Source organism: Netta rufina, assembly GCF_964035555.1.
Source record: "Netta rufina genome assembly, chromosome: 35".
Taxonomy (NCBI): Eukaryota; Metazoa; Chordata; class Aves; order Anseriformes; family Anatidae; genus Netta; species Netta rufina.
Genome location: NC_140159.1, coordinates 561,597 through 586,103, shown reverse-complemented (window position 1 = coordinate 586,103; position 24,507 = coordinate 561,597). Strand labels below are relative to the sequence as shown.

Below are 24,507 nucleotides of genomic sequence, written 5' to 3'. Positions count from 1 at the left end.
CTTGGAAGGAAGTAGACTATTCACAGTTCTATGACCAATGGCAGTGTGAACTAAATCTCCAGAACGGCAGTAACAATAGAGCTTGCCTCTGAGACTGATAATCCCAGCCTCAGAAGGTCTTAGGCTATTTCCTGAAGGACTTGATCAAGAACAAGGACAAAGCTAGTTTCATCTCTAACTTCTTGCTCTTGCATGTTGGAAACCTTCACAAGCATTTTTGCAGTAGGGTGCTGGACCTTTAAAAGAAGTCACACATCTTCGTCACTAACATCTCACCTGGATTGTAGCTCCTGGTTTTTCCTGTGCCTCCAGTATAAGCTCCCTAATTTCAAGATATACCTAAAGATACACTGAATGCATGAAGTAGGAAAAGAAAGCAATACGAATTAACTTAACTGGGTAAGTTCTCTAAAAGCCAAAAGCACAACCACCTATGAAAGAAAAAAAAATCACAAAGAACCAAACATCCCTGGAAGTCTTCAAAAGACGTTTAGATGTAGAGCTTAGGGATATGGTTTAGTGGGGACTGCTAGCATTAGGTCAGAGGTTGGACTCGATGATCTTGAGGTCTCTTCCAACCTAGAAATTCTGTGATTCTGTGATTCTGTGATCTCCCCTGCGACATACATTGGATATCCTTGTTATTGGTTCTGTGCTATTTTGACAGTGTGCAGAGGTTTCACTGTCACTTTTGCAACATTAGAGAAGCCTGAATTTAGACCTTTAAGCTGAATTCACATATGTGTATCATACAAACAAGATCTCTACATTACAGTTTAATTCTAGTGTTTTATCCACTTTGGGAATGCACTGTTTTCCCCCCTGTGGTGGTTTTACTCAGGTGGGCAGCCGAGCCCCACCACAACCGCTCTCTCACTCCCCCTCTCCTCAATAAGGAAGGGGGAGAAAATACAACACAGAGAACTCAAGGTTTGAGATGAGAAAGGTTTAATTAAAGGGAAAGGGAATGGGGAGGAAAAAAGAAACAAAGGAAAAAATAAGTCCGCATGCAAGCACAGAGAGAGGGAAAAAAATTATTCTCTACTTCCCATCAATGAGCGATGTTCGGCCATGTCCTGGGAAGCAGGGCCTCAAAACACATAGTGGTTGTTCAGGACGAACACTCCCTCCCCCACGAGAGCCCCCCTTTTTGTTGCTGTGTGTGACATCAGGTGTTATTGAATATCCCTTTGGTTGGTTTAGGTCAGCTGCCCTGGCAATGTCCCCTCCCCATCACTTGCCCACCCCCAGCCTGCTGGCTCTTGGGGGCTTGCAAGGAGTCCTGATGCTGTGCCAGCACTATGCAGCAACAGACACAACACTTGAGTGATTATCAGTGCTGTTCCAGCTATGAGTGCAGAGCACAGCACTGTGTGGGCTGCTGCAGGGAAAAGGTGACTCCAGCTGAGACAGAGCCAACACACAGTCTAACACAGAGGTGGGAAGTTCATTCCTTCTGAAAATCTTTATTTCATGAGTTTCCTGAGGGCGTCCTTAATCTCCTGGTTCCTCATGCTGTAGATGAGGGGGTTCAGTGCTGGAGGCACCACTGAATACAGAACTGCCATCACCAGGTCCAGGGATGGGGAGGAGATGGAGGGGGGCTTCAGGTAAGAAAACATGCCAGTGCTGACAAACAGGGAGACCACGGCCAGGTGAGGGAGGCACATGGAAAAGGCTTTGTGCCGCCCCTGCTGAGAGGGGATCCTCAGCACAGCCCTGAAGATCTGCACATAGGACACCAGGATGAAAACAAAACAACCAAATACTAAACAAAGACAAACCACAAGAAGCCCAGCTTCCCTGAGGTATGAGCCAGAGCAGGAGAGCTTGAGGATCTGGGGGATTTCACAGAAGAACTGGCGCACAGCATTGCCTTTGCAAAGAGGAAGAGAAAATGTGTTGGCAGTGTGCAGGAAAGCATAGAGGAAACCACTGCCCCAGGCAGCTGCTGCCATGGTGGCACAGGCCCTGCTGCCCAGGAGGGTCCCGTAGTGCAGGGGCTGGCAAATGGCCATGTAGCGGTCGTAGGCCATGATGGTGAGGACAGAATACTCTGCTGTCATCAAGAATAGAAACAGAAAAACCTGGGCTGCACATCCTGCATAGGCAATGGCCCTGGCGTCCCACAGGGAATTGGCCATGGATTTGGGAAGAGTGGTGGAGATGGATCCCAGGTCAAGGAGGGCGAGGTTGAGGAGGAAGAAGTACATGGGGGTGTGGAGGCAGTGGTCGCAGGCTACGGCGGTGAGGATGAGGCCGTTGCCCAGGAGGGCAGCCAGGTAGATGCCCAGGAAGAGCACGAAGTGCAGGAGCTGCAGCTCCCGCGTGTCTGCGAATGCCAGCAGGAGGAATTCAGTGATGGAGCTGCTGTTGGGCATCTGATCCCTTTGCTCATGGGGTGCTGCCAAAGGAATAAGCCCACTCATAAGTTAGGACTGCTCCGATCCAATCTCTTTCCACTCCTTGCCCTCCAGTCCCACAGCATCACCCAAAGCACATGGCCACTCACCTTCCTTTCAGCACCCTCATGCACCTCCGTGGCTGGAGCTCTGCTTCATGCTGGCTCAGGGCACCGTGAGGAGCAGGGTCTCTTCTCCTGAAGGACTCAGCCCTGCTCTACTCTGGCTGCCCCCTTGGAAAGCTGCTGAGATATTCCAAAATTCAACATTTACCTCTCATGTCACCGACTTGCAATGCAGAAGGGCTGCTCAGCACCTTCCAGCAGAAGAAGCTCCTGGGTGTGCTCTAAGAGGTTGCCTGCAGAGAGCCAGCTCGCTGCCCAGCCCCACGCACCATGCTGTCAGGTCCCACGCACTGAGGTGCTCCGAGGGACCGGGGCTGGACAAAGCTGCACAGCAGGACCTGCACTGCTGTGTGGGAGCTGCTGCAGGGCGTGAGGGGCAAAGCAAGGGCAGCGTGGGCAGTAAGGGGATGGGAGAGCTCCCCAGCACTCCCGCTGGCTGGCGACAGGGCAGACAGGTTGCACTCGGGAGCTTCTCCTCCTCGGGCTCCAGCTGCCAAGGAGCTGACTCAAGCCAGGAGCCCATGGCCTTGGTGACAGAGGCTCTGCTGGCCAGGAGACAACAAGGACTTGTGCCACCAAAGGCCTCTGCACTGCAGGGGCAGGGGCAGGGACGCGTCTGAATCTCCTTGCCATGGTGTTTGTGGTAGCAGCCCTCTCACCCCCTGTCTGCTACCTAAGGCTGACCCTGCAGGTGGCTGTCTCCCTGTCCCCACCTCTCCTCCCTGCCCATGCTCACATACATGCCCTGGATGCTCACCCTACTGTGGGAAAACTCTGCTCTGGAGCACATCCTCCTCCACACCAGAGAAACTGGGAGAGTCCTGATGGGTGCTCTAGGCTGTGGGACATGCCAGCTCTACCAGGCACTCACCTACACCATCCCGCAGCCAGAGACTTGCTGGGTGAAGGCTGGTGAAGATTCCTCTTGCAGTGAGCTCGCAGTTGTCCTCCCACCCTATGCTGCCTCCAACCTCTCTCTCTGTTTTCTCCTCTCCCCTTGTCTCTGCAGCTCTGCTCACTTGCCATAAGCTCCCTGTGTCCCAGGAGCCCAGCCCAGCTCAGCAGCAGAGGCTCAGCCCAAGGTGTCACTTGCTCTGCCCCTCTTGCATCCCACAAGATGTCCCTGGGGCTGCAGGGCTGATGGCTCCTGAAGGCAGCAGAGTCGCTCCTGGGGCACCTACTTGGAAGCAGACAGACACAGTCCCTCTCGGCCCCTATGCACACTGGACAGACTGAGTCCTGCAGCAGGAGTTGCCCTGCCAGTGATCTATGTGATCTATGGAAGGCGTCAGTGTTCCCCCCTGGGAACCCCTGGTCCTGCCCCAGTGTCAGGCAGGACACGGGCAGGGCAGGCAGGGATCCCGTGGTGCAGGGCAGGGGTTCAGCTGGGCCAGTGCTGCTCTCTCTCAGCTCTCATCAGTGGCCCTGAGGCTGGCAGCTCCCTTCCTGCAGCCCTCAGACCCCCAGCAGCAGAGACCCCTCTTGCCTCTGCTCGGTGCAGAGACAGTGGGTGCCTGCGGGCCAGCCCCTTCCCTGAGCTCCCCCTGGGTCAGCAGGTAGGGAGGGGGGCAGTCAACGCTCACTCACACACCAAAAACAAACCAACCTTGTTGGCATTGGAGGTGCTAGGGCTGGTCCCATCCTTGTGCATGTGTCTGGCCCTTCTAATGGGGCACAAGTGGGACAGCCCCGCCTGTCTGAGCATCAATTGCAGGGCGCTAGGGAGAGGGCCATTTGTCCAAGTGAGAAGGCACCAAACACTGAGGGCATTAAACCTGCCCTGGGCACACAGTTCCTTGCAGAAAAGCCATTGCTCACAGAGGGTCCTGGGCTCTTGGTAAAAGGGTGTCCCATTACAGGTCCGTGCTTGGCCCTGGTGGCACAGCTGAGGTGCAGCTGCCCAAACGTGTGCCAACGCCCTCAGCCAGGAAGAGGCAGGGGGACCTGGAGCCGCTAGTGCTGTCACAGGATGGGGACACTTATGGAGTAACTCCTGAGATGTGGCAAGGAGCTCGTAGGTCTGGTGGTGCTGTAAAAGACACACGCAGCTTATTAAGGACCTAAGACTCATCAGAGCACCACAGGAGAAGCTGATGGTGGTGACATTGTGGTGAGGCTTACAGATGTGCTGAAAAAGTGGTCCAAGTCTTGTTCAAGCAGCATATGGACATCTCAAGAAGAATGACTTCATCGATTACAAGAGACTTGAATTTCCTTGGCATTTCCTCATCAAGAATCCATGTCAGGGACCTACTGTAAACCAAGGAGTGCTGGTTCCTTGTGGTCCAATGTGAAAGGAACAAGTTCTCTCAGAAAAGACAGCAGTTTAGTTAACATCAATGAACAGGTTATAGGAATATATCAAATCTTTTGTATCCCCCAGTGCTGGAAACTGAGACAGAAAGTTCTCACGGGTCTTTGCTTGCAGAAGTGTCCCCATGGAGGGCTTTGCCAGATCCTCGGCTGCTTCCCGCGTTGAAGCGCAGCTGGTCTCCCAGGGCTGGGGAGTCATTTCACTGACTTCACAGACTATGCCCGGGTTCTCCAAATTGCACTGGTGCCAAAGTGAACTTGCTCCTTTCTGTTCAGGTCCTCTACGAGCAAAGGATAAAGCTGGAAGAATAACACCTTCCCCAGCGTCCCCTCACATCGTAGAGGAAATCAGAAAGGAGTTAGCGAAGGCAGCACCTGGTGGGTATATTTCACTCTGGGCGCCATAAGTCTTGGGAAGCTGAGGTTCTAAATCCGTGTGTGGACGAACCGTAACCTGCACAGCAGGAAGGGATGGGTCAGAACGGAGACACTCCGTTTCACACCTAGCAGGCACTGCTGAGCCCCAGAGATGGCCAAGCGCCCCTGCTGCTGCTTGTGGGTCCAGCCTGGTCCCAGGGGCAGCTGCTAGCCCAGCATTACCATTACTGGTCCGAGCTGTTGCGTGCAAACATTGGTATCCAGCCAGCAGCAATGGGCGTTTGCTTGTAATTGTGCCCAGAACATGGTTCAAGGAGGAGCAGTTACTTACATTCCCACTGTCCTGCTTTCTTTCTCAAGGGACAGACAGTCAGACTATGCCGAAGGACGTGCTTTGGCAAGGAAGCAGCCGCACGCTGCCCCTCTCTGACAAAGGAACAGAGGCAAAACAGGCAACTGCCACCCCAGGTAAAGGCTGTTTCTTGGCCATCCGCAGTCAGCAAGCAGAAGCAGCATGCGCGTGCAGGTTCTTGCCCTGGTACCCGCTCTTGCACCTCATGGCAGCAGCCAAAGCCCAGAGTGTCAGTAGGCAGCAAGTGTTGCAGAGGAAGGCAGGAGTGGCTCCCTGGGGATGGCTGTCTGCCCTGGGCTGTGACAGCATGTGGCAGCAGTGCAGCAGAGAGACGCTCACAAAGCTCTGTGGCTGTGGTTAGACAGGGGTCACCTGCCAGCGCACTCAGCTCCCAGGGATTTTGGAACTTTGCTCTTGAGGGAATGAGGCCATCCGAAACCCATTGAGCAGATCCTGGGAAACAGGACCCCTCCCTCCGGTGTACTGCGGCCCAGAGTGATGCCCTGACCCAGTGCAGATGGGGCACTGCTTCACTGGCTCTCCTGTGCTCCTGAATTCCCGGTAGTGCACAGGACACGGCAATGTCCACAAGTGTTCTTCCAGGCGTGGATGGGGAGAACAATGCAAACACTGCAGAGCCCCCACATTTCCAAAGTTACTGCATAGAAGGCGCTGCGGCATTCTTGGTTCCCCTCCTGCTTGTGACGGTTGCCTGCTGTGTGCTTATCCGGCGTTGGAGGCAGAAAAATCAGTGACTTGTTGTTTCCGCACTCCCTCTCCATCTCTTCCCCCCCCAAATTCTTTCCCTTGGAGAGTGGCATCTAATGTGTCACAGCCGCACCTGAGCTCTGCCAGCGTGCGTGTCTTCAGCACAGACAGGGCTTGTGTGTTTAATTACACATCCCAAAGAGTGGATGGGCAGCACCTCACCGAACAGTGAGCCGAGGCTGCCGCCTTGTTGGGCCAGGGCCAGGGCCAGGGCCAGGGCCAGGGCCAGGCAGGGAGCTGAGTGCTGGTCCTTGCCAGGCGCTCTGGGGAAGGGCAGACGGTGGCTTTTGGGGCCTGGCCATGCTGAGCCCAGCTTTGCAAGCCTGTCTCTGCGGGGGCCAGGTCTTCTTCCTGGGACAGCACGTGCAGAGCAGGCAGGTGAGGATGGCCGGTGAGGCGCTGGGGAGGAGACGAGCCGGGGAATGTTGTGGAGGGGAGCAGAATCCCAGCCCAGGGCACATGGCGCCCCAAATTCTGCACAGAGCACTGCGTGCCCACAGCTCACGTACAGCCGCGTGCCTGCACCCCGCTGCCTCGCACCCGCCTGGCACCGCAGCCGCAGCACGGCCTCAGCAATTCCTGTCCCCGCAGGCGCCTCGCCGCAGCCCAGGCAGCCCAGAGCGACAGCCGTGGCCGCTCCTTGAGCCCGTCCAGGAGGCCTGAGCACCGTGCTAGGCCTGAGAGCCAGGCCCGACGCCAGCGGCCACCCTCAGTGCCTGGAAGACCTGCCCGCCTGCCACCAGCCCGGCCTCCGCGGCCCCCACGCCCGGCACAAGCCAAACGGAAGGCGTGCGACCGGCCCAGCGCCCCCCAGTCCTCGTGGGCACGGACACCACCCCCACGGCCCCCCACCCTCCTTCAAGGGCTGGGGGAGGCCCCCCCGGGGTGCAGCCTGGGGCAATTACTGACCCCCGCTTTATTGAGGCTGCAGCTTCAATAAATAGCAGATCATACAGCACAGCAGCCCGGGTCATTAGGGACCCACAATACCCAGGGACCCGCAGCAGGACTTGGATGGAGAAGTACCCCTGAGGGTCCTCGGTGCTGGGGGTCAGCCAGACTGTGCCCGCCATGCAGGGAACGCAGGGGAAGGGAGCTGGGGAGCAGCACAGCAGGAGCAGACAGGAGGGCTGTGAGCGCGCCACTGACCCTGCACAGCGCTCAGCCGAGAACCCCCCTGTTCAAAGTGGCTGTGCCACAGCCACACACAGGCCCGGGCCCTTCCTGATCCTGATCCTCCCCACAGCCAGCCCTCCTCACAGGCAGGTCCTGACACTGCCCGGATGGCCGATTTGGGCCAGGGTGCCCCATGCCAACGCTCCCACGGCTCAGCTCTCCTCAAGGGAAGAAGAATTGGAGCTTAAAATCTTTGGTGATAGGAAGAAAACTGCCAGGAAAACTTCCAGCAGTGGCTGTGCCACTGCTGCAGACTCCCCATCGGGTGCCACCTCAACACAGGTTGGTGGAGCCAGATTGGTCTGAGGGAGGGCTGGCACTGGGGTTTGGGTCCCCTCATCTTTGGGGAGCAGCACGGTGTCCCCTGAGGGGAGTGGCGGCTGCCCCCCGCTCCTGGTCAGGTTCCAGGAAGCAGGGAGCAGCTGCCCCGCGAGCGGAGGCCCCAGGAGGAGGGGCGCCGGGGGTCTGGGCTGGATGAGGGCCTGCAGCAAGCAGGAGCCTGTGGGGTGCAGGGGCTCCTTGTGGGGCATGGCCCAATCCCATTCCCAGGGATTTTGGCACTTTGCTCTTGGGGGAAAGAGGCCATGTGAAGCCCATGGAGCAGACGCTGGGAAACGGGACCCCTCCTGTGAACTGTGGCCCAGAGTGATGCCCTGAGCCAGTGCAGATGGGGCACTGCCTCACCGGCTCTCCTGGGCTCCTGATTTTTCTTCAGTTTTGTCCCTCAGGCTCCGAGCGTGCCTCGAGCAGCAAAGGTGGGCAAGCACCTAAGAACTTTTCGAACTCCAGAGAGCAGGGGGAGCAAACATGAGACACTGGGCTCACATCGTTATGGCAGGGAAAACAAAGGATGGAGGGAAAACAAAGCTGAGAGTCAAAAGGCAGGCTCCATGTGCACCGAGTTGCAATGACTTTGACAGATGCCCCAGCTTCTGCTGAACCTCAGGAAGCATTTGCGGCCTGAGGATTTTCACTTGCTCAAAGATGCTACCCAAATGAAAAAGAACACTTCCGGGCAATGTCAGACCTCCTGTGGGATTACCAGGAGTGCACAGGACACAGCAATGTCCACAATTGTTCTTCCAGGCGTGGATGGGGAGAACAGTGCAAACGCTGCAAAGCCCCAACATTGCCGAAGTTACTGCATAGAAGGCGCTGCGGCATTCTTGGTTCTCCTCCTGCTTGTGACAGTTGCCTGCTGCGTGCTTCTCCGGTGTTGGAGGCGGCCAAATCAGTGAGTTTTGGCTCTGGCTCGTGCCTGGGTCCCTCCTCATTGCGTGAGCCCCCTCCAGTCGCTGCAGCTCACTAAGGAAGAGGTAGATCACACCATGCGAGGCCAAAGTTTCTCTTTTGTGTTTGATTGCAGCAGTTCTCGCAGGTCCTGGCTACTGGACACCTCAGCTTGATGTGGTCCACGGGCCTCAGGGCAATCCGCCAAGTAAGTCAGCGGAAGGAAGGAGCATCTAGGTGCTGCAGAGCCAGCAGGCACCTTGCGGTTGAGTTGAGATCTGGGGTGGGCACGGGGAGGGCCCTTCTCCGGGCAGCTCCACGCATGCTTAGTTTTGTAGCAGCATGGTGCCACTGCAGGCACCCAGCAACTGTTTGCAAGATGCTCTTGAGTGGCAGGGAGAGAAGAGTGCCGTGGAGCAGTCCCCTCTTTGAACGGCATTCTCTGTCACTCTGGTCAGAAGGAGTATATTGATGCAGTTCACGGGAGGGGCTCTATCCTCTTGTGTTTACAGATGGGACCGAAGGCAAAGGTGATGCAGGTTCCCAGATGGGTTCCAGGACAGTAGCTCTGGGAGATGGCATGGGTAAGTTGTGGCTTTTGATTTCCTTTGAGAGCTGCCAGCTCAAAGCCCAAAGGTCAGCCAAGCATCTCTGCAGGTGGGAGGGTACAGACTGGCACGTGTGTGTGCCCTGTCAAGGCACGAGGCCTGATATGCTCTCCTACTGAGCTATTGATGTAGATGGCGATGGGACAGAAAGTTCTCACGGGTCTTTGCTTGCAGAAGTGTCCCCATGGAGGGCTTTGCCAGATCCTCGGCTGCTTCCCGCGTTGAAGCGCAGCTGGTCTCCCAGGGCTGGGGAGTCATTTCACTGACTTCACAGACTATGCCCGGGTTCTCCAAATTGCACTGGTGCCAAAGTGAACTTGCTCCTTTCTGTTCAGGTCCTCTACGAGCAAAGGATAAAGCTGGAAGAATAACACCTTCCCCAGCGTCCCCTCACATCGTAGAGGAAATCAGAAAGGAGTTAGCGAAGGCAGCACCTGGTGGGTATATTTCACTCTGGGCGCCATAAGTCTTGGGAAGCTGAGGTTCTAAATCCGTGTGTGGACGCACCGTAACCTGCACAGCAGGAAGGGATGGGTCAGAACGGAGACACTCCGTTTCACACCTAGCAGGCACTGCTGAGCCCCAGAGATGGCCGAGCGCCCCTGCTGCTGCTTGTGGGTCCAGCCTGGTCCCAGGGGCAGCTGCTAGCCCAGCATTACCATTACTGGTCCGAGCTGTTGCGTGCAAACATTGGTATCCAGCCAGCAGCAATGGGCGTTTGCTTGTAATTGTGCCCAGAACATGGTTCAAGGAGGAGCAGTTACTTACATTCCCACTGTCCTGCTTTCTTTCTCAAGGGACAGACAGTCAGACTATGCCGAAGGACGTGCTTTGGCAAGGAAGCAGCCGCACGCTGCCCCTCTCTGACAAAGGAACAGAGGCAAAACAGGCAACTGCCACCCCAGGTAAAGGCTGTTTCTTGGCCATCCGCAGTCAGCAAGCAGAAGCAGCATGCGCGTGCAGGTTCTTGCCCTGGTACCCGCTCTTGCACCTCATGGCAGCAGCCAAAGCCCAGAGTGTCAGTAGGCAGCAAGTGTTGCAGAGGAAGGCAGGAGTGGCTCCCTGGGGATGGCTGTCTGCCCTGGGCTGTGACAGCATGTGGCAGCAGTGCAGCAGAGAGACGCTCACAAAGCTCTGTGGCTGTGGTTAGACAGGGGTCACCTGCCAGCGCACTCAGCTCCCAGGGATTTTGGAACTTTGCTCTTGAGGGAATGAGGCCATCCGAAACCCATTGAGCAGATCCTGGGAAACAGGACCCCTCCCTCCGGTGTACTGCGGCCCAGAGTGATGCCCTGACCCAGTGCAGATGGGGCACTGCTTCACTGGCTCTCCTGTGCTCCTGAATTCCCGGTAGTGCACAGGACACGGCAATGTCCACAAGTGTTCTTCCAGGCGTGGATGGGGAGAACAATGCAAACACTGCAGAGCCCCCACATTTCCAAAGTTACTGCATAGAAGGCGCTGCGGCATTCTTGGTTCCCCTCCTGCTTGTGACGGTTGCCTGCTGTGTGCTTATCCGGCGTTGGAGGCAGAAAAATCAGTGACTTGTTTCCGCACTCCCTCTCCATCTCTTCCCCCCCCAAATTCTTTCCCTTGGAGAGTGGCATCTAATGTGTCACAGCCGCACCTGAGCTCTGCCAGCGTGCGTGTCTTCAGCACAGACAGGGCTTGTGTGTTTAATTACACATCCCAAAGAGTGGATGGGCAGCACCTCACCGAACAGTGAGCCGAGGCTGCCGCCTTGTTGGGCCAGGGCCAGGGCCAGGGCCAGGGCCAGGGCCAGGCAGGGAGCTGAGTGCTGGTCCTTGCCAGGCGCTCTGGGGAAGGGCAGACGGTGGCTTTTGGGGCCTGGCCATGCTGAGCCCAGCTTTGCAAGCCTGTCTCTGCGGGGGCCAGGTCTTCTTCCTGGGACAGCACGTGCAGAGCAGGCAGGTGAGGATGGCCGGTGAGGCGCTGGGGAGGAGACGAGCCGGGGAATGTTGTGGAGGGGAGCAGAATCCCAGCCCAGGGCACATGGCGCCCCAAATTCTGCACAGAGCACTGCGTGCCCACAGCTCACATACAGCCGCGTGCCTGCACCCCGCTGCCTCGCACCCGCCTGGCACCGCAGCCGCAGCACGGCCTCAGCAATTCCTGTCCCCGCAGGCGCCTCGCCGCAGCCCAGGCAGCCCAGAGCGACAGCCGTGGCCGCTCCTTGAGCCCGTCCAGGAGGCCTGAGCACCGTGCTAGGCCTGAGAGCCAGGCCCGACGCCAGCGGCCACCCTCAGTGCCTGGAAGACCTGCCCGCCTGCCACCAGCCCGGCCTCCGCGGCCCCCACGCCCGGCACAAGCCAAACGGAAGGCGTGCGACCGGCCCAGCGCCCCCCAGTCCTCGTGGGCACGGACACCACCCCCACGGCCCCCCACCCTCCTTCAAGGGCTGGGGGAGGCCCCCCCGGGGTGCAGCCTGGGGCAATTACTGACCCCCGCTTTATTGAGGCTGCAGCTTCAATAAATAGCAGATCATACAGCACAGCAGCCCGGGTCATTAGGGACCCACAATACCCAGGGACCCGCAGCAGGACTTGGCTGGAGAAGTACCCCTGAGGGTCCTCGGTGCTGGGGGTCAGCCAGACTGTGCCCGCCATGCAGGGAACGCAGGGGAAGGGAGCTGGGGAGCAGCACAGCAGGAGCAGACAGGAGGGCTGTGAGCGCGCCACTGACCCTGCCCAGCGCTCAGCCGAGAACCCCCCTGTTCAAAGTGGCTGTGCCACAGCCACACACAGGCCCGGGCCCTTCCTGATCCTGATCCTGATCCTCCCCACAGCCAGCCCTCCTCACAGGCAGGTCCTGACACTGCCCGGATGGCCGATTTGGGCCAGGGTGCCCCATGCCAACGCTCCCACGGCTCAGCTCTCCTCCAGGGGCACACGGAGATGTACCCTGCTCTTTGCAGTCAGGGCTGGGATTGCCACGTGCTGGCATGAGGGACTGCAACCAGAGGGGAGACCCGAGGCGCTGCCAGCACCATTTGCAAAACCTCACTTGAGGGTGGCCCTCTCCTCCCGTGGGGCTCCTTTGTGGAGCAGCATGACAGTAGGCTGTGGGAGAGAGTGCTGAGAGCTCGGCTCATGCTCCGGAGTCCCCTCTGGGGGTGTTGAAGCTCTGTCTTCTCGGGGACACCCAAGCCTCACCTTGTGTCCTTTCCATGTACAGGCCTCAGCTTCGTCCTCCCTCGGATTTGTCTGGGGCCGGAAGCCGAAGGAGAGAAGGCTCCTAGTTAAGGATTAATGGGTGCATGGTGTAACAGTTAGACTTCGTGATCACAGAGATCTTCTTCAACCTAAGCGATTCCATGATAGCTCCACAAGGGTTCCACTGTTCAGACAAATTCTGTCATATAAAAAAGCAGCAGTAAATTTTTTAAAAGGTTAGAGTTATACTTTACATATTATGCTTTATACAAAGAAGGATTATGGCCTTGTGAAATCCAAAAGGTCTCCGCAGAGCCTTCTCTTCTCCAGGCTAAAGCCCCGACGCTCTCAGCCTCTCTTCCCTGCAGAGGTGCTCCAGCCTCTGGCCACCTCTGTGGCCCTCCTCTGGACCCATGCCCACAGGCCCATGTCCGCCTTGTGCTGGGCCCCTACACTTGGATGGTCTCAGACCCTAACCCTAAGGACAGGCTCAGCTATTAAGACTAGAGATGGAAATCCCAGAAAGGGAAAATGCTAACAGAGTTTGGAAGAAATAATTTGTCTGGTCTGAAACGCTCCGCTGCACTCTGCTGTACTGTTTGGTTTTGCAGCACTGAATTCATTAGAGAGCAGAAGTGGGGAGCAGGCCTGTTCTCGTGAGAGAGCCTGAGGAGCCCTGAATAGCGCAGAAGGCCAGCAAATGTACGTTAATGCCAAGATCCTGTCAAATCCTTTTTTCTCTCTCTCCCCCCATTTATTTATTGATTGATGTATTTTGACGGGATGCGTGAATGAGAACCCTTTGTTGTAAATGCCGTGCTTCTGAAAAGGTGAGCCTTCAGCCAGACGTGCTGGCAAGCTTTGGCTCAGCCCCAGAACTACATCATCATGGGCATAAGCACAACTGGTTGGGCAGAGGGCTGTGACTGGAGTGCTGCAAGGGACGGTTCTAGGCTCATCAGGAGGGACACGCAGCGCAGGCGAGGCAAGGGGCTGGTGCAATGACACGGTTGAGAGCCTCTGAGTGAGGATTAAGGGACAAACCAAAAATGCGGATGGTGTTGTGGGAGTCAGAGATCAGCCTCCCATCCCGGGTGACTACAGGGATGAATGGTTCAATGAGGAATTAGGCAATGTCTGCCTAATCAGCCGCCCCTGTCCCTAAGTGTGCGGGTGACTTGGGGTTGCCAGATGTTAGCGGGGAATGACACGGCGCAGACACAAGCAGAGCCAGGAAATTCCTAAAGCACCTTGCTGATAACTTCTTGATCCAGGGCCTAAGGGAGCCGAGTAGGAAACGTGCGCTTCTAGACTGTTGCTTGTAATCCAAGAATGTCACCTGGGTGAAGTGGCGAATGGCAGCCATCTTGGGCACGGTGGCCACAAAGAATTGGAGCTTAAAATCTTTGGTGATAGGAAGAAAACTGCCAGGAAAACTTCCAGCAGTGGCTGTGCCACTGCTGCAGACTCCCCATCGGGTGCCACCTCAACACAGGTTGGTGGAGCCAGAGTGGTCTGAGGGAGGGCTGGCACTGGGGTTTGGGTCCCCTCATCTTTGGGGAGCAGCACGGTGTCCCCTGAGGGGAGTGGCGGCTGCCCCCCGCTCCTGGTCAGGTTCCAGGAAGCAGGGAGCAGCTGCCCCGCGAGCGGAGGCCCCAGGAGGAGGGGTGCCGGGGGTCTGGGCTGGATGAGGGCCTGCAGCAAGCAGGAGCCTGTGGGGTGCAGGGGCTCCTTGTGGGGCATGGCCCAATCCCATTCCCAGGGATTTTGGCACTTTGCTCTTGGGGGAAAGAGGCCATGTGAAGCCCATGGAGCAGACGCTGGGAAACGGGACCCCTCCTGTGGACTGTGGCCCAGAGTGATGCCCTGACCCAGTGCAGATGGGGCACTGCCTCACCGGCTCTCCTGGGCTCCTGATTTTTCTTCAGTTTTGTCCCTCAGGCTCCGAGCGTGCCTCGAGCAGCAAAGGTGGGCAAGCACCTAAGAACTTTTCGAACTCCAGAGAGCAGGGGGAGCAAACATGAGACACTGGGCTCACAGCGTTATGGCAGGGAAAACCAAGGGTGGAGGGAAAACAAAGCTGAGAGTCAAAAGGCAGGCTCCATGTGCACCGAGTTGCAATGACTTTGACAGATGCCCCAGCTTCTGCTGAACCTCAGGAAGCATTTGCGGCCTGAGGATTTTCACTTGCTCAAAGATGCTACCCAAATGAAAAAGAACACTTCCGGGCAATGTCAGACCTCCTGTGGGATTACCAGGAGTGCACAGGACACAGCAATGTCCACAATTGTTCTTCCAGGCGTGGATGGGGAGAACAGTGCAAACGCTGCAAAGCCCCAACATTGCCGAAGTTACTGCATAGAAGGCGCTGCGGCATTCTTGGTTCTCCTCCTGCTTGTGACAGTTGCCTGCTGCGTGCTTCTCCGGTGTTGGAGGCGGCCAAATCAGTGAGTTTTGGCTCTGGCTCGTGCCTGGGTCCCTCCTCATTGCGTGAGCCCCCTCCAGTCGCTGCAGCTCACTAAGGAAGAGGTAGATCACACCATGCGAGGCCAAAGTTTCTCTTTTGTGTTTGATTGCAGCAGTTCTCGCAGGTCCTGGCTACTGGACACCTCAGCTTGATGTGGTCCACGGGCCTCAGGGCAATCCGCCAAGTAAGTCAGCGGAAGGAAGGAGCATCTAGGTGCTGCAGAGCCAGCAGGCACCTTGCGGTTGAGTTGAGATCTGGGGCGGGCACGGGGAGGGCCCTTCTCCGGGCAGCTCCACGCATGCTTAGTTTTGTAGCAGCATGGTGCCACTGCAGGCACCCAGCAACTGTTTGCAAGATGCTCTTGAGTGGCAGGGAGAGAAGAGTGCCGTGGAGCAGTCCCCTCTTTGAACGGCATTCTCTGTCACTCTGGTCAGAAGGAGTATATTGATGCAGTTCACGGGAGGGGCTCTATCCTCTTGTGTTTACAGATGGGACCGAAGGCAAAGGTGATGCAGGTTCCCAGATGGGTTCCAGGACAGTAGCTCTGGGAGATGGCATGGGTAAGTTGTGGCTTTTGATTTCCTGTGAGAGCTGCCAGCTCAAAGCCCAAAGGTCAGCCAAGCATCTCTGCAGGTGGGAGGGTACAGACTGGCACGTGTGTGTGCCCTGTCAAGGCACGAGGCCTGATATGCTCTCCCACTGAGCTATTGATGTAGATGGCGATGGGACAGAAAGTTCTCACGGGTCTTTGCTTGCAGAAGTGTCCCCATGGAGGGCTTTGCCAGATCCTCGGCTGCTTCCCGCGTTGAAGCGCAGCTGGTCTCCCAGGGCTGGGGAGTCATTTCACTGACTTCACAGACTATGCCCGGGTTCTCCAAATTGCACTGGTGCCAAAGTGAACTTGCTCCTTTCTGTTCAGGTCCTCTACGAGCAAAGGATAAAGCTGGAAGAATAACACCTTCCCCAGCGTCCCCTCACATCGTAGAGGAAATCAGAAAGGAGTTAGCGAAGGCAGCACCTGGTGGGTATATTTCACTCTGGGCGCCATAAGTCTTGGGAAGCTGAGGTTCTAAATCCGTGTGTGGACGCACCGTAACCTGCACAGCAGGAAGGGATGGGTCAGAACGGAGACACTCCGTTTCACACCTAGCAGGCACTGCTGAGCCCCAGAGATGGCCGAGCGCCCCTGCTGCTGCTTGTGGGTCCAGCCTGGTCCCAGGGGCAGCTGCTAGCCCAGCATTACCATTACTGGTCCGAGCTGTTGCGTGCAAACATTGGTATCCAGCCAGCAGCAATGGGCGTTTGCTTGTAATTGTGCCCAGAACATGGTTCAAGGAGGAGCAGTTACTTACATTCCCACTGTCCTGCTTTCTTTCTCAAGGGACAGACAGTCAGACTATGCCGAAGGACGTGCTTTGGCAAGGAAGCAGCCGCACGCTGCCCCTCTCTGACAAAGGAACAGAGGCAAAACAGGCAACTGCCACCCCAGGTAAAGGCTGTTTCTTGGCCATCCGCAGTCAGCAAGCAGAAGCAGCATGCGCGTGCAGGTTCTTGCCCTGGTACCCGCTCTTGCACCTCATGGCAGCAGCCAAAGCCCAGAGTGTCAGTAGGCAGCAAGTGTTGCAGAGGAAGGCAGGAGTGGCTCCCTGGGGATGGCTGTCTGCCCTGGGCTGTGACAGCATGTGGCAGCAGTGCAGCAGAGAGACGCTCACAAAGCTCTGTGGCTGTGGTTAGACAGGGGTCACCTGCCAGCGCACTCAGCTCCCAGGGATTTTGGAACTTTGCTCTTGAGGGAATGAGGCCATCCGAAACCCATTGAGCAGATCCTGGGAAACAGGACCCCTCCCTCCGGTGTACTGCGGCCCAGAGTGATGCCCTGACCCAGTGCAGATGGGGCACTGCTTCACTGGCTCTCCTGTGCTCCTGAACTCCCGGTAGTGCACAGGACACAGCAATGTCCACAATTGTTCTTCCAGGCGTGGATGGGGAGAACAATGCAAACACTGCAGAGCCCCCACATTTCCAAAGTTACTGCATAGAAGGCATTCTTGGTTCCCCTCCTGCTTGTGACGGTTGCCTGCTGTGTGCTTATCCGGCGTTGGAGGCAGAAAAATCAGTGACTTGTTGTTTCCGCACTCCCTCTCCATCTCTTCCCCCCCCAAATTCTTTCCCTTGGAGAGTGGCATCTAATGTGTCACAGCCGCACCTGAGCTCTGCCAGCGTGCGTGTCTTCAGCACAGACAGGGCTTGTGTGTTTAATTACACATCCCAAAGAGTGGATGGGCAGCACCTCACCGAACAGTGAGCCGAGGCTGCCGCCTTGTTGGGCCAGGGCCAGGGCCAGGGCCAGGGCCAGGGCCAGGCAGGGAGCTGAGTGCTGGTCCTTGCCAGGCGCTCTGGGGAAGGGCAGACGGTGGCTTTTGGGGCCTGGCCATGCTGAGCCCAGCTTTGCAAGCCTGTCTCTGCGGGGGCCAGGTCTTCTTCCTGGGACAGCACGTGCAGAGCAGGCAGGTGAGGATGGCCGGTGAGGCGCTGGGGAGGAGACGAGCCGGGGAATGTTGTGGAGGGGAGCAGAATCCCAGCCCAGGGCACATGGCGCCCCAAATTCTGCACAGAGCACTGCGTGCCCACAGCTCACGTACAGCCGCGTGCCTGCACCCCGCTGCCTCGCACCCGCCTGGCACCGCAGCCGCAGCACGGCCTCAGCAATTCCTGTCCCCGCAGGCGCCTCGCCGCAGCCCAGGCAGCCCAGAGCGACAGCCGTGGCCGCTCCTTGAGCCCGTCCAGGAGGCCTGAGCACCGTGCTAGGCCTGAGAGCCAGGCCCGACGCCAGCGGCCACCCTCAGTGCCTGGAAGACCTGCCCGCCTGCCACCAGCCCGGCCTCCGCGGCCCCCACGCCCGGCACAAGCCAAACGGAAGGCGTGCGACCGGCCCAGCGCCCCCCAGTCCTCGTGGGCACGGACACCACCCCCACGGCCCCCCACCCTCCTTCAAGGGCTGGGGGAGGCCCCCCCGGGGTGCAGCCTGGGGCAATTACTGACCCCCGCTTTACTGAGGCTGCAGCTTCAATAAATAGCAGATCATACAGCACAGCAGCCCGGGTCATTAGGGACCCACAATACCCAGGGACCCGCAGCAGGACTTGGCTGGAGAAGTACCCCTGAGGGTCCTCGGTGCTGGGGGTCAGCCAGACTGTGCCCGCCATGCAGGGAACGCAGGGGAAGGGAGCTGGGGAGCAGCACAGCAGGAGCAGACAGGAGGGCTGTGAGCGCGCCACTGACCCTGCCCAGCGCTCAGCCGAGAACCCCCCTGTTCAAAGTGGCTGTGCCACAGCCACACACAGGCCCGGGCCCTTCCTGATCCTGATCCTCCCCACAGCCAGCCCTCCTCACAGGCAGGTCCTGACACTGCCCGGATGGCCGATTTGGGCCAGGGTGCCCCATGCCAACGCTCCCACGGCTCAGCTCTCCTCAAGGGAAGAAGAATTGGAGCTTAAAATCTTTGGTGATAGGAAGAAAACTGCCAGGAAAACTTCCAGCAGTGGCTGTGCCACTGCTGCAGACTCCCCATCGGGTGCCACCTCAACACAGGTTGGTGGAGCCAGAGTGGTCTGAGGGAGGGCTGGCACTGGGGTTTGGGTCCCCTCATCTTTGGGGAGCAGCACGGTGTCCCCTGAGGGGAGTGGCGGCTGCCCCCCGCTCCTGGTCAGGTTCCAGGAAGCAGGGAGCAGCTGCCCCGCGAGCGGAGGCCCCAGGAGGAGGGGCGCCGGGGGTCTGGGCTGGATGAGGGCCTGCAGCAAGCAGGAGCCTGTGGGGTGCAGGGGCTCCTTGTGGGGCATGGCCCAATCCCATTCCCAGGGATTTTGGCACTTTGCTCTTGGGGGAAAGAGGCCATGTGAAGCCCATGGAGCAGACGCTGGGAAACGGGACCCCTCCTGTGAACTGTGGCCCAGAGTGATGCCCTGAGCCAGTGCAGATGGGGCACTGCCTCACCGGCTCTCCTGGGCTCCTGATTTTTCTTCAGTTTTGTCCCTCAGGCTCCGAGCGTGCCTCGAGCAGCAAAGGTGGGCAAGCACCTAAGAACTTTTCGAACTCCAGAGAGCAGGGGGAGCAAACATGAGACACTGGGCTCACAGCGTTATGGCAGGGAAAACCAAGGGTGGAGGGAAAACAAAGCTGAGAGTCAAAAGGCAGGCTCCATGTGCACCGAGTTGCAATGACTTTGACAGATGCCCCAGCTTCTGCTGAACCTCAGGAAGCATTTGCGGCCTGAGGATTTTCACTTGCTCAAACCCAAATGAAAAAGAACACTTCCGGGCAATGTCAGACCTCCTGTGGGATTACCAGGAGTGCACAGGACACAGCAATGTCCACAATTGTTCTTCCAGGCGTGGATGGGGAGAACAGTGCAAACGCTGCAAAGCCCCAACATTGCCGAAGTTACTGCATAGAAGGCGCTGCGGCATTCTTGGTTCTCCTCCTGCTTGTGACGGTTGCCTGCTGCGTGCTTCTCCGGTGTTGGAGGCGGCCAAATCAGTGAGTTTTGGCTCTGGCTCGTGCCTGGGTCCCTCCTCATTGCGTGAGCCCCCTCCAGTCGCTGCAGCTCACTAAGGAAGAGGTAGATCACACCATGCGAGGCCAAAGTTTCTCTTTTGTGTTTGATTGCAGCAGTTCTCGCAGGTCCTGGCTACTGGACACCTCAGCTTGATGTGGTCCACGGGCCTCAGGGCAATCCGCCAAGTAAGTCAGCGGAAGGAAGGAGCATCTAGGTGCTGCAGAGCCAGCAGGCACCTTGCGGTTGAGTTGAGATCTGGGGTGGGCACGGGGAGGGCCCTTCTCCGGGCAGCTCCACGCATGCTTAGTTTTGTAGCAGCATGGTGCCACTGCAGGCACCCAGCAACTGTTTGCAAGATGCTCTTGAGTGGCAGGGAGAGAAGAGTGCCGTGGAGCAGTCCCCTCTTTGAACGGCATTCTCTGTCACTCTGGTCAGAAGGAGTATATTGATGCAGTTCACGGGAGGGGCTCTATCCTCTTGTGTTTACAGATGGGACCGAAGGCAAAGGTGATGCAGGTTCCCAGATGGGTTCCAGGACAGTAGCTCTGGGAGATGGCATGGGTAAGTTGTGGCTTTTGATTTCCTGTGAGAGCTGCCAGCTCAAAGCCCAAAGGTCAGCCAAGCATCTCTGCAGGTGGGAGGGTACAGACTGGCACGTGTGTGTGCCCTGTCAAGGCACGAGGCCTGATATGCTCTCCTACTGAGCTATTGATGTAGAGGGCGATGGGACAGAAAGTTCTCACGGGTCTTTGCTTGCAGAAGTGTCCCCATGGAGGGCTTTGCCAGATCCTGGGCTGCTTCCCGCGTTGAAGCGCAGCTGGTCTCCCAGGGCTGGGGAGTCATTTCACTGACTTCACAGACTATGCCCGGGTTCTCCAAATTGCACTGGTGCCAAAGTGAACTTGCTCCTTTCTGTTCAGGTCCTCTACGAGCAAAGGATAAAGCTGGAAGAATAACACCTTCCCCAGCGTCCCCTCACATCGTAGAGGAAATCAGAAAGGAGTTAGCGAAGGCAGCACCTGGTGGGTATATTTCACTCTGGGCGCCATAAGTCTTGGGAAGCTGAGGTTCTAAATCCGTGTGTGGACGCACCGTAACCTGCACAGCAGGAAGGGATGGGTCAGAACGGAGACACTCCGTTTCACACCTAGCAGGCACTGCTGAGCCCCAGAGATGGCCGAGCGCCCCTGCTGCTGCTTGTGGGTCCAGCCTGGTCCCAGGGGCAGCTGCTAGCCCAGCATTACCATTACTGGTCCGAGCTGTTGCGTGCAAACATTGGTATCCAGCCAGCAGCAATGGGCGTTTGCTTGTAATTGTGCTCAGAACATGGTTCAAGGAGGAGCAGTTACTTACATTCCCACTGTCCTGCTTTCTTTCTCAAGGGACAGACAGTCAGACTATGCTGAAGGACGTGCTTTGGCAGGGAAGCAGCCGCACGCTGCCCCTCTCTGACAAAGGAACAGAGGCAAAACAGGCAACTGCTACCCCAGGTAAAGGCTGTTTCTTGGCCATCCGCAGTCAGCAAGCAGAAGCAGCATGCGCGTGCAGGTTCTTGCCCCGGTACCCGCTCTTGCACCTCATGGCAGCAGCCAAAGCCCAGAGTGTCAGTAGGCAGCAAGTGTTGCAGAGGAAGGCAGGAGTGGCTCCCTGGGGATGGCTGTCTGCCCTGGGCTGTGACAGCATGTGGCAGCAGTGCAGCAGAGAGACGCTCACAAAGCTCTGTGGCTGTGGTTAGAGAGGGGTCACCTGCCAGCGCACCCAGCTCCCAGGGATTTTGGAACTTTGCTCTTGAGGGAATGAGGCCATCCGAAACCCATTGAGCAGATCCTGGGAAACGGGACCCCTCCCTCCGGTGTACTGCATCTCAGAGTGATGCCCTGACCCAGTGCAGAACCCTGTGCTGAACCCTTGCTGAGCTAGCTCAACAAACCATTAGCAAATAGCAAGTGTTATAAGTTGCCCCCTTCATTAATTTTCAGGGAGCATTGCATTAATAATAGAAAGGAATTTATTGAGTATGCAACAGCAAGCAAAGCAGCGCTGGGTGGCTGGGGAGTCTCGGCTCCACCAACCGCGCGCACCTCACCCCCGCCAGGGTCCCTTTTTATATTTTATGGTTTTATATATTTTTTTATGGTAATTCTGGGATTATGCAGCACATCATGGTATATTCTGCGATTGCACGCACTGTTGCTAGGGGGTCGTCTCTGTCCCTCTGGTGGTCGTGAAGATGAAGGCCGTAGTCTTCCTCGGCGTTGTGGTTCAACTTCTTTTTTTTTTTTTGGTCATGTTGGCCCAGCGTGAGACAGGAAGGCAGGATGTTGATACACTAGTTTAGCGACTTATCAGGAGATGGTTACATGAGCTTTGCAGCAGTGTCTTTGAACAAAAGAGGCAACTGAGATGCAGAAGGAGAGAAGGGGAGGGGGTTCTCTTTTTTGTTACATTAAGCAAAGGAATTTTCATAGTGTCTAGCCAAGTATTATACAGCATCTTACTTCAGCAGGGAGCTTTCGCAATTCCCGCTCGTCAAACAGAACTCCTTGTTTTTATAATACAAAGGACAATGAACAAACATTTATTGTGTATTACAGCAAGGCAATGAACACTGACAGCTTAGCACCTGTGGGACCCATACTGGCAGGCTCAGTAGCAGGATTCCACGGAGGCACTTCACCAATACTGCCTGTGGGCACAAGTGGGATCAGACACAGGGAAGGGGAGCTTCCATTGCCTCTTGGGGCCTGCCTCTTTCTCAGTGACTGGGAGGCACTGGCAAAAGAGGTCAGGCAATGATGTGGCCCAAATAGGAAGAAAAGCCTGGGTTCTCCCCTCTCTGTGGAGAGGGGCAGGGGTGGCATCTCTCCAAGTGAAGAAATATTCAGGGCTCATTTGTGCAAGCCCCCTCAAGGCACAAACCCACTTGAAAGACCCTCAATAAACTATTACAGCACAGTAGCCATCTTCCTTCAAGGAAGCCCACTCACAACTGACCTCGGGGATCCTCCTGAGGCTCCAAACCAGGATCCAGCTGAGAAGCTGGGTATGGAGAACCAACCTTGTCATCATCTAAAAGCAAGCAGAGATGAGAGAAGTTCCCATGGCTTGCTGTGCTCTCCTGCTTCCCCAGCGCCCTGCAGTGACTGAGGGGGCTGAGGCAATGTCATGGGACAAAGATGCAGGTGGAGATTTCCCAAGAGGGGCCAGCAGCCTCAGTTCCACAGGGGCTCAGACCCAGGCTTCTCGGCCTCAGCGCCACTCCCGGTCCCCCCGGCAGGAAAAGACCCCTCAGCAGCCACAACCCCACCGTGCCGCCCTGCGCAGCTTCTGCCTCCTGCCTGCCCCCTGCCCGCGGTGCCCGCCTGGCCCTGCTGCTATCCCGGCCCCGGCCCCTCCATCAATATGCGTGCCGCACAGCACCATGCCGCCCAGGGTTTGGTGTTGGCCCCGGCCCTGTCCACCCACCTGCTCCTGGTGGTCGCCATGGCACAGCCTGGGCACCCCGGGCACACAGGGCCACCAGGAGGAGGAAGAGGAGGCAGGCAGGGGCCGTGGCTCCCCACACTCGCACCATGCTTCCACCGCCACCGCTGCAGCTGCAGCTAGTGCTGCCTTCAGGACCGGTGCGGAGCAGTGCCTGTGGCCCGGCCCAGCGTCACAATGGGGTGTCAGGACCTCACGGCCCAGCACTGCATCACTGAGACGTGTTGTGGCCTTGCAGCCCTCATGGTGTCACAGAGCAGCGCTGGGACCTCATGGCCCTCGCAGCATCACGGAGAGGTGTAGTGACCTCACGGCTTGGCACAGTGTCACAGCAGAGTTCTGAAGATATTCTGCACCTCTGCTTACGCTTCTTGCTCAGAAGTTTTCAAGCGAAACTCTTGTTTTACCCGATTTCCAATGGTGATTTATCTGGATGCAGAATCTGTCTTTGAGACTAGGGAATGTTACCTAATGATTCCCTCAATTGCCAAGGTGATGGCATTCATGCTCTGCAGGTGTCAACTCGCAGGCTGGCAGCCAGTTGGAAGAATTGACACGGTGTCTGTGGGCTTCGAAGGGAACTTGCCTTTGTGAAGGAAGACAGTGAGAAATGTGGCTGGTTTTTGCTCTTTTTGTTGAACCTCTTCTCTCTTCTTCCCCACCTCTGAATGTGGCCATTACTTCCAAGGGGCTGACCAGTCTCCCAGCGCGGTTGTAAAATCAGCAGCACGCTCATCTGTGATTACCAGAGAAACCAGTGATGATGTTGATGTGCACCACACGGTAATAAAAAATTACAGTAAGTGTCTTGTGCTGCACAGTCACCATCCCAGTTCCAGCACAGCTGTCCCACTACATGCACTGCTGTCCCAGTACAAGCATCTCCGTCCCAGTACCAGCAGCGCTGCCCCACCAAGCTGTACTAGTACCAGCAGCATGGCCCCAGTAAGAGCATCACCACCCGAGTACCAACGTCACTGTCCCACTTCAAGCACCACCTCCAGCACCTTGATTGCCCCCAGCTCCAGTACTGGTATCCCCATGGGGCCCCAGCACCACTGCTGGCATCTCTGTCCAGGACTGCTAGCAGCATCCCCAACTTACGGCCAGCACGCACAGCACCAGCATCCCCGCCCCATGCTGGTATTGGCAACTCCAGCCCCAGCAGCACCAGCCCCAGCATCCCCCAGCCCACCAAAAGTACCCCAGACAGGCACCTCCTGGGGACCCTTACAGACAGCCACACCATTGGCTCCCCATCACAGCTCCACGGTACCAGTGGTGGTACCACAGGCCCCGCTTCCACCACAGACAGGAGCAGCATTTGCACCTGCTGGAAGAATAAAAAAAAAAAAAAAAAAAAAAGAATAAAGCTGGAAGAATAACACCTTCCCCAGCGTCCCCTCACATCGTAGAGGAAATCAGAAAGGAGTTAGTGAAGGCAGCACCTGGTGGGTATATTTCACTCTGGGCGCCA

The 24,507-nt window shown here is 57.0% G+C and overlaps 1 protein-coding gene across 1 annotated transcript in view; it reads right to left on the bottom strand.

Moving 5' to 3' along the window:
• Window positions 1-1,466: 1,466 nt before the first annotated feature.
• LOC311220577 (olfactory receptor 14C36-like) overlaps window positions 1,467-24,507 on the bottom strand; it is a gene marked incomplete at both ends in the record, with an annotated part of 41,902 nt that continues 18,861 nt past the window's right edge. Inside the window, one exon of the mRNA XM_084304138.1 lies at window positions 1,467-1,629. Within this exon, the coding sequence (XP_084160264.1) occupies window positions 1,467-1,629 (163 nt within the window). The remainder of the gene's footprint in view (window positions 1,630-24,507) is intronic.